This window comes from Lycorma delicatula, chromosome 12, assembly GCF_047948215.1.
Source record: "Lycorma delicatula isolate Av1 chromosome 12, ASM4794821v1, whole genome shotgun sequence".
Classification (NCBI taxonomy): domain Eukaryota; kingdom Metazoa; phylum Arthropoda; class Insecta; order Hemiptera; family Fulgoridae; genus Lycorma; species Lycorma delicatula.
Window position 1 is genome coordinate 7556247 of NC_134466.1, and position 19272 is coordinate 7575518.

Below are 19272 nucleotides of genomic sequence, written 5' to 3' on the forward strand. Positions count from 1 at the left end.
TGTGTACTAAATGAGGGATATGAAAATGAGCAGTTGTGGTCTTCCTATCAATTTAACCAGATGATGTTCAGTAATGCTGTAAGGGCCGCTTGTATTTTTCCTTATGTCTGTGCAAGTTATATAAATTGTTTTTCTTTGAACCGCTTGATTTATCATCCATTCACAATAATATATATTTTTAATTAACTTAGATTTTCATAACTATTTTAATTTTATTTTATTTAGATTTTCTTAGTTTTTTTTATTTTCTTCCTAATCTGTATTAGACTCTTTTTTAACTTTCTGAAATTGATATTTTTTTTAATGTAATCAAATTACTTTGTCATGTATGTAAGAAACAGAATCAATTGATTGGGATTCTAGTGTATTAAAATGTAAAAAAAAAGTTGATGATTATAACCGATTGTATTAAATATTAATAAATGGTGTCATACGTAACTTAAATATAATGATTATAAATTCTCAAGTGTACAGTTTTAATAATTAGTTGTGTTTAATACATTGATGTTTGGGTGACATATCCTCTGCATTTTGGCATATTTTTCTATACCATATAGATCATGGAATTCATGCATGCTTTCTTTATGCCGTTGCTCTATTGAACGTATTAACAAATTGTAGACTTTTTGAGTTAAAAAAAAGGTAGAAATAGTTATGAGGATCGATCAGATATAAACCAAAAATTGTTCAAAACTCTTGTTTTAGTTAATGTAATTTTAGAATTCACGTGATATTTTTTTTGTGGTTTATGTTTATATCTGTATATTTTTGCTAGTGTATTGGGACTTTTTTTTATTCTGACTATAAAATCAGTCTGATGGATATTAGTTCATCCACCTCTTTGTTATTTCAAACCTTCGATGATTTCAAGGTCATTTCCTCCCCAACACCCCGTATAACATCCTTCAGTGTTCTAAACAAATGAAAAAAGTCATGTGGTGATTAATTGGATGGAAGGATGTCAACCTTGTGCAGTTTCATTAACTTCTCTTGGTATGTCCCAACAGTTGCATTGACATGAAGGAGCAACACTCTGCAGATCAGAACATATCTTTTGGACCAATAAGGTGGTCTAATATTTTCAAACGGTTCACAATACTGTGCAACATTAATTTTTTTTTTTGTTTATGGAGAAAATTGATAGACATGTCTTGTTTTTTATTGTAACTGTGTAACTTTAAGTACAGTTAAAACCATTGTGTTGCGCTTCTCAGATAGATGTAACGTTGCAGATCGTGTGGATAGAATTCCCATTAATGATTACAGTGTTTCTGTTCCTCACAAAGCAAAATTTCTGGGTGTCATATTAGATTGTAAGTTCTTATTGGATGATAAATTGATTTTGTTGTAAACAAAAATTAGCCGTACATTTTGCTTTAAAGTGCCTTAGTAAATTGCTAAGCTTATCATCATCATTATATATTTATTACTTTTATATATATTCTCATATAAAGTATAATGTCATCTCTTGGGGTTCCCTTAAGGGCACCCAGTTCTCAGTAATGTTATTTTTTCTAACTTTAAGACCCATTATCTCAGAACACAATAGGAATTCATCAAATTCCTATTTTGCAAATTTGCAAAATAAATTTTGCAAATTTGTTTTAAGGTCTTTCGTTTAGTTACTGAGTTTTTTCATACTTTTACTACAAACATTTTTTTACTTAGAATTTTTATTCAATTTTCCTATTTTTGAAGCTGATTTTTTGCATACAAATTTATATATCTTTAAATATAGAATGTGTAAATATAAATATGTATCTAGAAAATATAGATCATTAAGTCTTAAAAAAACCTCAGTAGCTGTGTCTTACATGCACAAATACGCTGTAAAAATTAAATTTTTTTTCTTTTAGCAGTTCATGAGATAATGGGTCTTATATTTAAATAACATGAAATTCTTGGAAAACAATTAATACATCATTTACCGCAGGTCAATGCATCCCAGCACGATATTCAGGATTGTGTGGGTCTTCTTCCTCATCATCTTTATATTCTGGTCTAGTACTTTTTCTATTTTTCTTCATTCCATGTCAATAAACCAGTTTTACTTCCTGATCAGTACTTTTTATTCGATGATAGGCCACTGTTTTTAATGTGAACAACTTGTTTTCACCTGATTCCATTCCAAACTTTTGAATAATTTTAACATGACGTCCTGCATTCCCGTCATTTTATGTGTAGGCAGTATTGTAAGCAACACAATATGAAACTTTCACCCCAACAAAAACACGTTTTGGTACTCTGGACCTTAAAACATTGTTATAAAATTTACTGGGGTTTTGTGTGAGACGTGCAAACATTTTTTAGAAGAGTAATTTCATAAATTCTTTGAAAAATTGGTTTTATTACTGTAGTAATCAGTCTAGAAAATAATATTAGTTATTGAATAATATTATTTATTTTATTATTTGTAAATAAATATTATTTATTTTCATAAGCGTATTTCATGCTTCATGTCTTCTACACTACGTCCATTGTTTTTTAGCAACTTCATAGTAGCCCTAATGTCATTGATAAATTTATCTGTCTGTCGACCCTTACCTGAAATTTTTAACAACTTCTAACACAACATTCTTCAAGTCTTGAAATTTTCATTCATCAACCTCGAATTTAAATAACTAAAACATTTCAAGTATAATGTAGTTATAATTACAAAATCTCACTATATAAACGATAAATTTCCCTTTCATAATAACTAGACAGTTCCTCCTGAGCAAAAAACAAATAATCTTTAGAAAAAACTTAAAATTTCAGATTTTTTGGTGAGCAGTGCTTAAAAAAAAAATCAGTTTTTGACACTAAACATTTATTTTCGCATTTTATTGTTTTATAAATATAATATAACATTTGAAATGATCAAAAATAAAAAAAAATTGAATTAAAAAAAACAGGCTACTGGGTGGGATACCCTTAAAAAAGTCAGAATTTATTTTTAAGATACAAAAATGGGCTGTCAGATTATTATCAGGAGCTGTTAAGTATGAATTGTATTGACCAGTATTTAATAAATACAGTACTTTGGCTTACAAGAAATTGTATTACAATACATTATGCTTCCCTTGCCATTTTTAATAAATTGTTAAACCATTGAAAAGTCTTCCCACCAATTTATTTAAAATATAATTAAAACATTTTCTTTTATGGAAACATTATTATTCTATCGGGGAATTTTTAAATAATAATAATTAAAAAAAACAAAGACAAAAACATGATTTATCTGCATCTTGCTCAATGTTTACATAAACATGTGGTCAAAATAATCTTCAGTAGCAGCTTCATGATTTATGAATTATTTTATAGTAATTTTTATATTTATTGTTTTGCCTTTACATTATTTCCGGTTGTATTTATAATTAATATGGATTTTTAAACATATTTACTTTTTATCTTAAGTTGTTTTAATATTGACTATTTATTTAATGATGTGATATATGCAATGTATCGATAAGAATATTTCGATAAGAATAAATATTTATTTATTTGCCTTTACTGAAGTGATTTCAGTTCTTGAAAATCATTCCATACTCACCTGGTTTGTTTCAACGGTTCATGGTAGCACTAATTAAAGGTGCTTCAAAAATGTATCCTTCTTTGCTTCATGCAGACTCAAAGATCTCTTCAGAAAGTTCAGCAAGTATAGTTTTCTGATCAGTATTAAAAATAAATAAAACTTTTTGCATAAGAATTTATATGAACTTCTCTACTCATTCATAAAAATAGTTGCACAGTGTTGTGGCTTACTAATTTTCTTTTATAAATTTCACTTTCAGTAAGATCACAGTCTTAGGAATTTCTTCAGGTATTATGTGTTTATGGCCATCAGTTAGTGACTTATAGCGTGTGAACATTTGCCACTTCAATAGTCTTATTAACAAATTTGTTCATATAATCTTTACAAAATTTCACTTGGTTTCATTTTTTAAAAAAATTTTTAAATCTTTTTATGCTTTTTAATGATCTGGATACTGATCAGACATTCATTATGTTAAAGTAAGATAGTGATGTCTTAAGGAAACTAGCGGTGTGTAATAAGTTTAGGTATGCCGCTGACCTCCCCACATATTTATAGATAAACAGAATCATATGTTCAACTTATCAAAGTAAAAATCCAGTTCAGATTTGACTTATTCTTATATATTTTGCATATAAAATATTTTTATTTTATATTTTTCATTTGCAGATAAGCTTAAAAAATATTGATGCTTTCAGTATTTTTTATTTTATAATTTATATAGAAAGCAGAAACTTATGCTGTATGGACACACCACCCTGCAACAGATGGATGAATAAATTATAAAATTAATATTAAAAAAAGTTTTACGTGTTATTTAATTTCCACTAAGTGCATTTTAATTATTTATTTAATCGTGTTAATTATTAATAGTTTCTTTAATTTTTATTTATCAATATATATTTATTTTTTATCTGATTTGCAAATTTTTTTTACAGTTGAATGTTTGCTGTATGGATGCTGAAAATTATAGCGTGTTACCTCTTAGTCAATATGAAGAAGATAATTTATTAAGAGAATTAAATAAATCTTTACTTGGTTTCCGCCAACGTCCTGTTGGAATTCCTCCACCTCCTTCCACTCGTAGATTAAGTCCTATTGGTGAATCTTTTTCTTCTACACCGCCTGAATTACAAGAAGAATATCAAGTAATTATTGTTTTTTTATTATTTTTGGTAGTTTTAATCGTTGTAAAATAATCATTTGTTAATCATGGGGAATTCATTCTGGCAATTAACTGTTATACTGAGCTTGTTACAGATGTAATTCTGGACAGTGATAATTTATTTAGTGTTTTAAACTCTAAATAGTCTGTTAAAACATTTCTTTTTATCAAAATTGACGAATATTACATTTTTCAGTGTAGTTTATCATGTTATTCAATCTTGAATAACTCTGTAAACTGATAACCATTTTATTGTAGCAGAGTTTATTGTAACAAATCTCTACAATTGTGGAACTGTCTAAAGAGCCACATTTCCTATCAAGGATTGTACAAAAAGTCAAGTAGTAGCTGAGGTACATGAATAATAAAGCTAGGCTTCTTATTCATCATAAATACCTAATATTACATGGTACAAAAAAAAATTATTTCCAGTCTGTCTTTTTGTGAAAGCAGTAGTAAAAAAAAAAAGCTGTGAACATTACATGGAATTTCTTCCATGTAATGTTCACAAATGTTTATTAATGTCTGTTAAAACTGAATCCATATGTCATGTTAAAAATAAAAACAAACAACAAATTTTTAATGTCTCATAAAAATGTCAAATTATTTTTTTTTCTTTTTATAAAATAATTTTTCCAATATTATGCTGCCCTACACTGTAATCTAGTGGAGACAGTTGGACTTTATATATTCCCTCATCTAGCTTGCTTACACTTTGCTTATTGCCTCTTAATTTTAGAACATTTTTGTTGCTCTCAATAGTTTGTATTACAATACTTGATTGAAATATTTATTTTTTTATTTAAATAAAAAAAACAATTAAAGTTTATTTATTTGTTTCAGCCATCGAAGCTTGTTTGCAATAATAAAAAACAAGACAACTTTCAAATACACCGAAAATTTATCTTGTTAGGCTCATCGGGTGAATGTCTTCCAATATCTAGGCATCAACCTTCACATTTATTACGCATGACACATTCCTCTAGTCAATATTCTAGTTGTCATTCTGAAGTACAAACACCACCTGAGGAATTCCATTCAGCTAGAACCAGTATTGGAGATGGTAATTTACTTTTTTTTTAATTTTGTGGTATTTAAAAAACACTTTCTTTTTAATATTATAAGAATAATGGTTTGTATTGAAAAAATTAATGAATGGTTTTTGATTTAATCAAAGGATAAGAAAGGATAAAAATTATTCCAGTGCCTTTGAAAAGTGTGATTAATTAATTGAAATGAGGTTAAAAACAAAAAAAAAATATTATTTGATCTAAGAGAGGGTGATTATGTGCGTGTGCACGCACACATACACACACACACACACACAGGGGTATCAAAAAACTAATGGAGCATTTTTACAAAACCATTGTTTTAATCGTTTTAATCGTTTTTATTTAAACACATGAAAAATATTTTCCATGTGACTGAATGTCCTTGTCACAGTGGTTTTGAAATTCCTGAAGAGGAACATTGGCAGGGCTTGTAGTGTTTTATCTTTAATTTCTCCACGACTGAAAAATACTTTTTCTGTGAGCTGTTTTTTAAACGGGATCAAGAAAAAGTAACACAGAAACCAGATGAGTAAGGGACAGCATTAAACTTGTTTTTCAAGAAAAACTGTTTGATTTGGAAGTTAGTTGGAGTGTTGCTGTGATGGAGGTATATGTTATTACAGAACATCATAACATACTTTCATGCAATTTTCTCAACATGTCCAGTAAAAAATACTGGATGAATCAGCAATTTGTTTCTCCTGGCGCAATGGCTTGTTCAGGAAAATCTGAGAAACAAGAATGACACTTCTAAACATATAATTTTAACTTTACTGTAAATTGAATCTTTTGTTGTTTTTTTTTTTGTTTATAATATAATTGCTGTTTTTTTGTTTATAATCTAATTAAGTAATGCTCTAATAACCTAACTAATTTCTAAAGAAAGATCGTAATCAAACTTTTAGAATTGCACATCATTGCAGATACAACAGCAGAAATATGTTTTCCCTGGGGTCTGTCAACTATTGGGTTGGCAAGAAAGTAATGCCAGTTTTATATGTGAAATAAAACTTCTTTTTTTTTATACAAAGAATGAACTTGAACTTTAATCAGTTGCATGTTTTCCATTTTGTTCGATAACCTTTTGCCATCTTTCGGGCAACTTTGATTCCACACTCGTAGAACTTCTAGTACTTATTGGTAAAAAACTGAACTAAGTGGGATCTCAGATCATCATCATCATTAATGAAACTTTTACCGTCCAAAGAGTTTCACAAACTTCGAAATACTTGGTGCAAGACCAAGGCTGTATGAGGATGAGACATCACTTCCTCACAAAGCTTCAATAATTTTCCTCAACTTACCAAAGATAAATGAGGCCTTGCATTTTCTTATTGGAATATAATTCCTTTGCGATTTGCCAGTTTTGGCTGTTTTTTGTTGATTATTTCCTCCAGTTTTACTAGTTATTTACAGTTTGAATTGATAGTTTGGTTTGATTTGGATAGTTTAGAAGCACCTCAAAATACACAACATTGACATGATATTTTTTTGATGCATTTCTGCTTTTGATGTAGGTTGTACTGGTTCATCAGTTGGACCGTGCTTCTTTTCAATCAATTTTAATTGCAGACAATCTATTTTTCATCAACAGTAATGATTTGTTTCAAAAAAAAGGAAGACTTTATTATGTTTGATATTCTGTTAGGTAATAAATACCGTAATTTAACATATCTCTTTGTGTACCTCACCAGCTTTCTTACCTTTACAGAAATAAAGTAGCAAAATATGTGAAAAATGTTATTGCATTCCATGTTAGAATTGATCATAAACTAACTAGTGCGAAAAAATTATTCACAATTTGCTTTTAAAGTATGCTAAAAGTGACAGCTATCAAATGCCAAAAGAAAAAAATCTTAACATTGACAGAAATCATTCAAAACAAATATAAAGCTGTTTGTGAAAACCAAAATCACTTTCTTGCCAATCCCAATACTTCAGTAGATCCCTAGGTCTGTTGTAGAGTATTGAAGCTTGAATGATGTAGTACTAACAGTTACATCCGTAATAATTAATGATAAGACTGCAAAACTCCAGAATTGAGTTTCTTAGTTGATACAGTTGTGACATTGTTTTGATAAATCTGTTATTTTATAATATTGTACATTTTTTCATATTTTTTAAGTATTCTGCCTGTAATTTTTATAAGATTATTGAGGAAAAATCTCTTTCTTAATTTTAAGGCATTTTAAATTATCAGATGCTCTGTTGTGAAATGTTGATCTGACGGATTTTACATTGATGTAATTCTGTTGAATCTTTACCTGAGCATGCCATTAAACCATTATTAACCGTAAAAATTTGTCTAAAAGAATTTTTTATACAAATTGAAATATACTCGTGCATATGAACATTCTATTGATTACCTGAGGTGGACTGTTTTGGTTTGTTCAGCAAAATCTCCTTTTTCTATAAATTGATAATTTTCAAGAATGTTACTTTTTTCTTTTTTTTTATACTTATCTAATGTAAAAATTATATTATCACTTGGAAAAATCATGTTTACTTCTGAGTTCTAAATTGTCGGCCCAATGCTTCCAAAGACTGATTTCATGATGTTAATGAAAACGCTAGTTTGATTAATTCTTAAGAATTATTTTGGTAAATATTCCCTCATGTCAAATTTCCTTTAACATCTTTTTTAAATAATCCAGTCTTTAAAATACAGTACTTGAGTTTTAGTCTGCTTTCAAAAGATAAACATATAATTTTGAATTATTTTCATATAAGCAGGTTCTTCCACTATTTACCTTGCCTTCTTTTTCTACCCCTTGAATCATTTAACATTTCGTTCCTTCAGCCAATTTTTCAGTCATATTCTCTTCAGAATCATTGGCTTAACTTTCCTCACGTTCTAACCCTTCTTGTATCTTTTCATCCTTACATTCCCTTCATTCGACCTTTGGTCTTTCTCTATTTCTTTTTCCTCTGATCTCTCTTCCATATCCAGCCTTGGCCTCTCCCCAATCCTAAAATATTTATAGTTTTGTAGTTGTTAAGGATCATGTGTTTATTAATTTTTCTTTGTATTTAAGGTGACTATGATGCAGAAGGTGATGTTCGGCGTTATAGTGAGCAACTGGATACACCTGAACGACGACATACTTTTGCTCAGAGACTTAGAGAAGCTCTTTGTCGGGCTAGTAGTGAATCTAGCTCAGAATCGAGTTACGCTGTTGGTATCAGTGTCACTGGTTCTAGTACTGCAGATAATGAAATAAGGTAATTTTTAATTTACAAAACAATAAGTATTCTAAAGATTGTTAATCAAATTTTTATAATTAATTGTAGTATTATGTTATATTTATAGGATGCGTCGTGGGGGCTCTCGTGGTTTCATGTTAGAAGAAGATAAATTAGAGAGAGGTTGGGGTGAAGGTAGACATGCTGAAGATATGTCATCTGTACCTGAACAGAAAAGAAACCACGGAAACTCATCTAAATATAGTTTCAGTACTGATTATACATCTGGTAAAGTAAATATATTATTTAATCTTTTCTTTTGTATGATGAGGTACGTTCAGAAAGTAAGGTCTGAGTGTAAATTTTCATTTCAAAGTTAGCACTCCTGCGTGAAAGGGAGGTCCAAGTGATGAGAACATCCTTGTAGGGGTTAGTAGCTTGAATGGTTGAGTATCAGAGTTGTGTCTTAACATGAACCTGGCAATTACCTATCCTGCCAAGCATGAAGTGTGAGCGCACTCATCTGATATTTTGCTATTGCTAAAAATGAAAAGCCTGCCAACATCTACTGCAAAATGGTTTCTGTTTACGGCGATGTAACATCACATGATAAAGTAACAAAGTGGTGTGAAGGGAGTTTAAAAATGGTAAAGCAAACATTCATGAACAGAGGAGCTGAAGACCATCAATTGTGACAGATAAGTTTCTTGACAAACTCGAGTGGCTGTTTTGTGAAGTCGCCATTTGACTCTGGACAAACTTCATGAAATATGTCCAGAAGTAGGTCAAACTGTGATGTACGAAACGGTAACCGACCGTTTGAATTTTCAAAAACTGTTTGGAGGTGGATACAGAAAATGTTAGCAGTTTTATGAAGAACACAAAAATTGCGTTCATTCTGCTCAGGAGATATGCGATCGTTATGAGCTCAGGTTTCTCAGTATGGAAGAGATTCTGTTGTGACTGAAAGCATATCTACTGTTGTGTGCAGAAGGGAAATAGATTGTGTCTTCACGCGACATCTTTCAAATAATCATTGTGTTGTTGTTCGTGTGGATGTTCACAACTTCCATCTATATGTTGCAAGTTCATACTTTCAGTATAGAGATTCTGCTGAACATCATTTTGAGGTTTGGGATAAACTCCTACGATTCTCTGGTACCAGTCCAATCCTTATTGGTGGTACGTATGTGAATGCTAAACCATTATTATGGCATAGCAGTTTGACTGATGATGATGATGCTCCTCAAAGGCCATTTGACAGTGAGTCAGCGAGTCCATGCTTCAATGGCAGGCCAGCGCATAAAGTGTGTTCCAGTTCAAAAGTACCTTGTGTTCCGTTCAAAAGTACGGGTGTTTCTAGGTGAGAAAAACCAATTTAAGAAGCACCTTCAATACATTGTGGAGAAGGCATATGTTGTGCCTTCTTTGGTATTTGACATGTGGTCAATCCTGACCGGGGTCTTAACTTTAAGACAATGAGTATCCTGCATAAGGGCGTCTGTGAAGCAATTATGCTATATGCAGCGCCAGTCTGGGCAGATTGGCTAAAATTCAAAAGCTATCAAGATGTATTGTTGAGGGCTTAATGCCTAATATTGTTAACAGTAGCAGATGGCTACCGCACAATTTCATGGGAGGCAATCATGGTGATTGTGGGTGTGAAACCGATAGATTTGCTTGTGTCAGAGAGGAGCAGCGTTATGTTGCCAAGAAGATTTAGTGAGTTAACTTCTGAAAAAATTCAGGAAATTGAACAACATGACAGTGCTTTGTGGTAGGCCAGATGGGATGAGGCAGAGGGTGAACATTATATGCATGGTCTCTTTCCAGATGTTGTTAGTTTGCAGGGCACTTCTTGGATAAACCTGAACAAGTACATGATGCAATGTCTTTTTGGGCACAGGACTTTTAGGAACTGGCTGCAGAGGTTCGGCCTGGTGGACTCAGGAATGTGTCCGCAATGCAAAGAGTTGGATGACATTCATTATGTTTTGTATGAATGCTCCAATACGAGTTGATGTGCATGGAAACTATTTGTCGGCTCGATATTACCAGGTTGACATTAATTGGTGAACCCAGGCCGAATGCATCATAGCGGAGAACTTCATAAATTACTTGGCAAAAGAAAGGATTGCTGAGGGGGTCTAGGGTGCCACTTGGGCTTTCCCGCTTTCTCTTTATGTTTTGTATTCATTGTTTTTATGTTTGTTGTTGTTTTCTTGTTATTGTGTGTTGAACTCAACTCTTTACCTATTGGGTAGGTATTGGATTTTGGTTTCTTATTTTTGTTCAGACTTGTTTGAGACTTAGTTTAGATGTGTTTTCTTTTCTTTTATTTTATTTAGAGTTCTTAATGATAATAGTTCATCGATGGTTATGTCACACTTGGTATTCACATTGGTGGTTCCTGACTGAGGCAGGAACAAGGCTGAGACATGCCTTTTGCCAAGGTTTTGAAGATGACCTCCAGTAAAGCCCATAAGGGCCAGGTACGGAGGGGGTAGTGTGGTGTCCGAAACTGCCACTTGGAAGGTCTTTTTCCCCTATGGGGTTAGGATGTGTGTGAATGATCAAAGGAGATGACAGCAGGGAATACTTGGAACAGAATGGTATACTTGTGTAATATGTCATATTAGTTTCATTAATAAATATGCATTTTTCAATTTTTTAAGAAAGTTAGTAACCTTACTTTCTGAACATTCGTTGTATATATTCCTGAAGGATAATTAAGGGTTTATTATTCTTGATCATAAATCAATCTTTTTGAAACTTGAGTGAAAGCTTATCTATATCAAGATTCTAAACTACAAAACTGGTACTCAACAAAAAACAGAAGGAACAAGAATTCATGTCCTAAATTAACAAATACAAAATTTGATTTTAATTTTACATTTTAAACTTTGGAATTAATTAAAAAATCTCTTTTGTATGAAATGTTGATGTTTTCTGCAGAGGTATCAAATTATTTATTTAATGACTGACATTGGTTATAATTTAAAGTAAATATTTTAATATTTTAAAAATGAACATTTATTAATTATTAAATTTTTTTAACTACTTATTGTCTAACTTGCTTTCATAATACTGAAATTTTTTCCAAAGGACCAATAATAAATTAGCAGCATCTTTTTCTAATAGAGTTACCTAATTTTCCATCAAATCAACTGTTATTACATTAAGTATTATTTATTTTAACTATTTATATAATCTTCATTACTTTATGTAATTTTCTTCTTATTTGCTTTGATTAAGAAAAAACATTATTATATATTATATAATATATTTTAATACAGTATGTTCTAATAAAAGCAGAAGTTTAACTTTACATGTTGAATTTTCCATTGCATGCACTATTTATCTTAGCAAAGTCATTTATTATTGTACGTAGTCAATTCCTAATTTTGTCACTCTAGACCTTTACCTTCCATAGTTTTAATGTGTATATGTGCATGCTAGTGTGTGCACGCACGTGTATGAGTTTTCCCTAACTTCTTTTTTATAAAATGGCAGTTGCTTTCTATTAACTGTGATTTTAATAAACTATATCTTATATTAATTTTCAGAGCTTGAAGATGTTTATGAACAACTTGGAAGTTGGTTAGAAGAAATGGATCAAAGTCATAATTCCAGTGATAGTCAAAGTGAATGGCAACGTATTCGTGATATCGCAGTCGTTCAGTTTGCCGGTAGTCTTTTAAAAAGGACATTAAGCGAATCCTTTGTTGGTGTACCGATGACTGAAGGTGATGCTGTTCATCAGCGCTGTGATAAATTGAGTCGTGTCAATGATCCTGAACAGAGGAACAATATTAAGTTGTCGATGGCTGCTCGTAGTCTTAGTTTAGAATTAGCTCGACATAAACATAAACTGGCAGCTCAGTTGGTAAATTTTATTACTGTTTAATTAATTTTATGTCATTCTTAGTACAGTATCATGTACATGTGTGTAACACATACTCATAAGTAAAGTTATTATCATTGATGTATATTTATAAACAATTTTAACTTCAGTTATTTTAGCTTCAGTTACTATGAGGCATATTCATAAATAAAGCGCCGATTAATCATTAAAAAAAAGTTAACTCATGAAAAAAGGTTTTTACTTAACAGTTTTAGTTTACTACATCTCTTCTTCACTTTTCCGTGTAATCACCATTCATTTTTAACCACTATTCATAGCACTGCACCAGTTTCTTTAACCCCTCTGCTTAGAAGTTTGCTGCTGGGAAATGAACCAGTTGAAAATGACAGTCTGAGTTCCTTGTCGTTTTCAAACCGTTGTTCAGTGGCATTTGAAAAAGCCACTTTTTCAAATGCAAGAAGAGGAAGTAGTCGCTAGGTGCAAGGTTGAGAATGTATGGAGAGTGGTCAAAAATCTTGAATCTTCTTGGTTAAGGCAGCGATGTGAGGACACACATTGTTGTGAAGAAAGATTGCGCTGGATGACAGTTTCTCGCATCGTCAATTTTGAATCGCACATGTCAGTTTGGTGAGCATTTTGCAGTACATGTCAGCTGTAATTGTGATAAACGTTCTGTGAAATCAACCAAAATGATGCCCTTTTCATCCCAAAAAACAGTAGCCAACATTTTTTGACTCTAGTACAGAGATTGCTTAAAATTTTTTGGTTTCGGGGAACTTGAATGAACAAGTTGATTTCTAAATCTTTGCTTAACCATAATATAATCTATCTGATATCTTGCAATATCACCTGATTTTTTCCATGTGTATATATTTCTTTTATGATTTTTAAACTGGGTACTGGAAATAAGATGTAGAGGAAAACTAATATTTTTATTATAACCTCTTTACCATGTTATTACTGTTATCTTCCATTCACTGAATTAGTAAATGAACCAGTATATGTGAGTGAATTATACTTTGTGCAAAACTCCCTAAGTCAGTCCCTCTTTTATTCCTTTTGCCCAGCCCATACTCACCCACAATATTTCCTTCCTTGCCTTTTCCAGTGCTTGCATTCCAATCTCCAACTATTATTAAATTTTCATCCCCTTTTATCTATTTAATTGCTTTGTCAATTTCTTCGTCTACATACTCTACCTCATTATCATCATAGGCACTTGTAGGCTTATGACGTCAACAATCGTTGTTGGCTTAGGTTTTGATTTTTTCCTTATTACAATGATTCTATGGCTATGCATTTTGATATACTCTACTCTCTTCCCTATCTTCTTGTTGATTATGAAACCTACTCCCATGTGCCCTTTATTTGAAGCTGAGTCAATTATTCTAAAATCACCTGACTGAAAGTCATTTTCCTCTTCCCATCGAACCTTGCTAATTCCTACTACATCTACATTAATCTATCAATTTCCCTCTTTAAATTTTCTAACCTACCAACCTTTTTTAGACTTCTAACATTCCACACTCTGACTCATAAATGTTTTTTTTTTTTAATTTTCTGGTGACCCCTTCCTTAGTAGTCCCCACCCGGAGATCCGAACGGGGTACTAGTTTACCTCTGGAATGTTTTACCAAGGAAGATGCCTCCATCTTTATTACATGAAAATGCAGAGAGTTGCATTTTCTTGGAAAAAAGCCAGCTGTAGTTTTACATTGCTTTCAGCTGCACAGTACGCAGAAGGTTGAGTGATGTTGATATGGCCATTGAAGTCGTCCCGACCTACGCCCTTAACAACTACTGAAAGAGCTGCTGCTCTCTTTCAGGAATCATTCCTTAGTCTGGCTCTCAATAGACACATCTCCTGATGTGGTTGCACCTTTGGTCCAGCTACTCTGTATCACTGAGCACTCAAGCCCCCTCACCATCGGCAAGGTTTCATGATTCATAGAGGGAGAAAAAATACATACTTATCATATCTATATAATGTATTAATAAAAAAATATTTATCTTTGATATTTTCATTATGTTTATTTTATAAATAGGTCTCTGTATTGGGTCAAAAGTGTGAAAATGGAGGAAGTGCGTTAAAATCGATCGCAACTGGTAATTGGGGATGTGGGGCACGTCAGCTTGGTGACCCACAATTGAAATTATTGATACAGTGGTTGGCAGCTAGTGTTGCAGGCGTTCCAGCTTTATTATACTTTACATGCTCACATTATAAGTTGCTCAAGGTAAAAACCTTTTTTTATATTATTTACTTGGTTCTTTAATTAAGATTTTAAACAGTAATAATATTTGCTGATTAGATTAGAATAATGTATAATAGGAAATAAGATGAACAGGAAAACTAATATTTTTATTATAACCTCTTTACCATGTTATTACTGTTATCTTCCATTCACTGAATTAGTAAATGAACCAGTATATGTGAGTAAGGTTAAATGTATATAATACTTCATTGGTACAGGTTAGGCGGGAAGTCCCTTTACATTGTAATAAATCCAGCTTAATCAGGCTCTATTGCTGCTGGAAAAGGTAGGGAGAATAATCTATGGTGGGGATCATCCAGTGTGTTCATTCATGGTGGGATGACCTTAGTTGTAATAGAGTGTGGAATGATGGCATATACGAGTGGATTCACTGTCAAAGAGCATTTGTGTGCAGATCCACACACAGGTAAAACATTGGATAACATTATGAATAACTTCTTTGTGTGTTTTTGGAAATCGTTACCTTCACGACAAATGTTATTGACATAGGAGAAGAAGGCTTTTGCAACAGGAAGTATTCTTAATGCACCACCTAATAGGAGGCTGAGCACTTAAGCTGAGATATGTGCTGCTGTGGAGGCATTGATTCAATGATCACCAATGAAATCAATGTGCAAATGTTCTGTAGAGTTAGGCATTTCATCAACAGTGCGAGACCATATGCGGAAGGACTTGAAAGTTAAATGTTTTCATCCAGCCACAGTTAATAAGTGACAATGACCTTGATCGACACGTTTATGCATCTCAGTTATTACTTGAACGCTCTCCAAGAGCAAATGATATCAAGAACTCATGTTTTCAGATGAGTTGCGATTTACTGAAGCTCTCGTAACTGAAAATCTTTTTTCTGGGTGAAAGACAATCCTCACTTTTTTTAAGAAATTGAACACGTTCTGCCTCATGTTATGTTTTTGGCTGGGATGATTGCTGAACATCTCCTTGGTCCTTATTTTTTTAACAGCATATTTAATCAACAAAATTATCTGAGAATGATCGACGAGCGGTTGCTTCTAGAATTAATGGCAAAAGGGATCGCTGACATTACATTTCAGCAAGACAGTGCTCCAATGCATTTTGCTTTGAATGTTTATAGACACCTCAATGAAATTTTTCCAAATCGCTGGATCGTATATGGGTCAGAAGAATTACTGGCTCCATTGTCTTGGCCAGCAAGAAGCTCTGATCGTACCGCATTTGACAATGTACTCTGGGGTTTTGTAAAAGAAGAGATCTGAAAATGCATACATCAGCAATGAGCAGCTCCAGCAATTGTTCAGTCAACATTTCAAATGACCTTCTCACCCAATATGCTGTTGCAGATAAAACACTGGACATGAACACTCATAGAGCTGAGCTTTGAACATTTGATCATGGTGGAATCCACACAGATGTTTAGATCCATAGAAGGTAAGCTGCACCTATCCTAATAATTTCATAAATAACGTAAGGGACTTCCCGCCCATTCCGTAGAAAACATTTGCAGGGTATTACCATGTATATTGCTAATGTTAGAGCTTTGTAAGTAACCAATAGTTTTTTTTTAATGATATATTTCAAACTGTAACAGATGAACTTAATTTTAAATAACTTGTTCCCCTTGTGTCAAATCGTTGTATTACTTTCAATGTACGAGTTCATGCTTTAATATATTTTTTTTAATACACTTTTATTTCTTAATATTTTAATACTTTAAAAAGTAAGCTAATATAGTGCAATATAGTAGTAATTTTTTTGGCAGTTTTCCGCTGTAGAGTCTGTGTTTTTTTTGTTGAGATTTCAAAAGTTTTTCACACTTGAGGCCCTTCATATATCGATTGTTTTACAAAAGAAGTTGTTACATTAATTTGTTACTTAATGAATCTGCGTATTTTTATTTTGGCTTTTAACACATTTATTTATAGCATCTGAAACACAATAAAAAAAAAATGTTTCCTCTGAAAATATTGATGTTCAGTACACAGCAGTACGTTTGGTGAAAAGAGTGAAATCAGTACAGCATTGAATATCACGTGCATTTTGATGGGCTTTGTATGCTAATGTGTAACAATGTACATTCAACACTACGAAGAAGACATTGGGGAATCACTTCATTCCTCATTTTTTTTCCATAAGATGTGCAGAGGTGGTTAATATTCTTGGCAATAATTTTGTCTTTTTAAGGAGCAATGTGTGATTTACACTAGCCCACCCACAATCTTTGTGGTTATATCGTTTAAAAAAGAGAAAATCTTTTAATATTCATAAATTTAAAAACTCCTTGACCCTTTAAACCTAGAATATTTTAAAATATCTTTCTTTTTAATTATAAATAATATGGTTAATTTATTTTTATTGTCAAATTATTTTTTATTTATAACCAATAGTTTTGTGGTGTTGACTGTACAGTTCTATTCACTATCCCTTTCCTGGGTAATATACAGTGATTGTGAGTTTGGAAATCTGGCAAAATTTCCTTTGCCTTAGCATTTACTGCTAAGTAATGTTGTTCCTATAAAGGAAGTGGCTGTACCAATGCAGTTGGTTTGGTTAGAATAGTTGTGTTGTATCTGATTTATTATAAACAGTTTTTTAAAAATAATATCAAGATAATTAAGGTAGCCCAATGTTACATGTAAATTCTATTTAAAAAGATTAGAATAATTTGATAATTTTATAAATAACTTAAAAAAAGTTTAAATAATATTTTATTGAATAAAAAATTAGTCTTTATTGCTTTTTTTACTTTTGATTGATTTTTTATAAGTATTTGTTTACATTTCTGCAGAGAAATTGGAATTTCTGTAATTCAAAAAAAGTTTCTTCTTTAAACTACAATGACTGTTTTATGGCATTTTACACAAAACTTGTTGGTTTATTTACTATCATCCAAAGTAATACTATGTTTTTACTAAACACATATTATTTTATTCTAAACAATGTTATTTTTAAAAATTAGAATAAATCATAAATTAAAATTAAAGAATTTTCCACACCTCATTTCTACTGTAGACTTAAAAAGAAAGCATAGTTTAAGTATTTTTCTGCACCTGGAGAGCAGCTGTGCAGAGATTAAACTGAATGTAACAAGGAAATAAGAATGTATCTTTATTTAAAAAATAAACATAGAATTTACCTCTTTTATATAAATTATATCTTTGATGTGTAGTATGTGAGGGGTTTCTAGTAAGTATCTTGCATTTTAAATGTAGGATGTGTGGAATAGGAGTAATAAATAAATAAATATTTTATTTTGATTGGTAAATAAAAATTTGACAGATAATAAAAGAAAAAGGTAGATATGCTATTTTACAAATAAAAAAATACAGCCCCAGCATGTCCCTGGGTGGATCAAGGGAAACTGTAGTAAAATTTTAATCAGAGCAACATCATAAAATATATAATTATAAGAAGAAAAAAAAATATTACTCAAGTCCTCAATAATTGTTTAAAATATTAACAAATGAAATAATATTATGGTAAATATAAGAGATACTAATTAATAAAAGTAACTGCATAATAAATCACAATTCAGAAGGCATTAATGAAGATTTTTTGAGCACATTCAGGTAGCACAGGAAACAGGAATATTTTAAATAACAAGAACAAGTGAAGTAAAGTGATCAACCTTCATTTGATGTTGAAAATATGTTCTCCAAGAGTGGAAATTTCCACTTTACTCTTAAAAATTACTTCACTTAAGGGCTGTCATTGTTGCCGAATGGCTTTGACAGTATGTGATACTTACTAATCTTATGGTAGCCTTGAGAAGGGCTGTTGTCGTCGAATGGCTTCAATGGTTTGTAATACAAACCCTTTTGCGTTAGCCTCTGAAAATGGCCCTGAAAAAGGCCCTTTTTTGGGTGGCCCTGAAAAGGGCCGTTTTTTGCGTTAGCTCTGAGAAGAGCTGTTGGGTCCAGAAGCTGGTCTCTGGTGAAGTCGGGGAGTTGCAGCTCATACATTGATGTCAGACTGAGCTTTCCCTCAGCGGTAGTTGGATCCACACTACAGTGTGGCAGTGGTGGCCCTGTGCTTATGTCGAAGGGCTCTATACACAACGTCCCAAGGGTCTGTATTTCCTTGCTCCTGAACGAAGGAGAGGCAGAAATTACACTTGGAGGACCTAATGCTATGAAAATACCTAGCCCTCCTTCTGTGGTAATCCGCAGTTAGGGCCGTATGCCGATTGGGATCACCCTCGCATTGTGCAGCCCCTCTGTGTTGATTCACAGACTGCTTCA

General features: G+C 31.9%; 1 protein-coding gene across 5 annotated transcripts in view; it reads left to right on the top strand.

Moving 5' to 3' along the window:
* Positions 1 to 19272, top strand: part of LOC142332733 (uncharacterized) — a 45873-nt gene that overhangs the window by 24810 nt on the left and 1791 nt on the right. For all 5 annotated transcript variants that reach the window (XM_075379335.1, XM_075379336.1, XM_075379334.1 and 2 more), the window contains 6 exons: positions 4453 to 4662; positions 5523 to 5742; positions 8767 to 8953; positions 9042 to 9202; positions 12481 to 12800; positions 14825 to 15016. In XM_075379335.1, the coding sequence (XP_075235450.1) occupies positions 4453 to 4662; positions 5523 to 5742; positions 8767 to 8953; positions 9042 to 9202; positions 12481 to 12800; positions 14825 to 15016 (1290 nt within the window). The remainder of the gene's footprint in view (positions 1 to 4452; positions 4663 to 5522; positions 5743 to 8766; positions 8954 to 9041; positions 9203 to 12480; positions 12801 to 14824; positions 15017 to 19272) is intronic.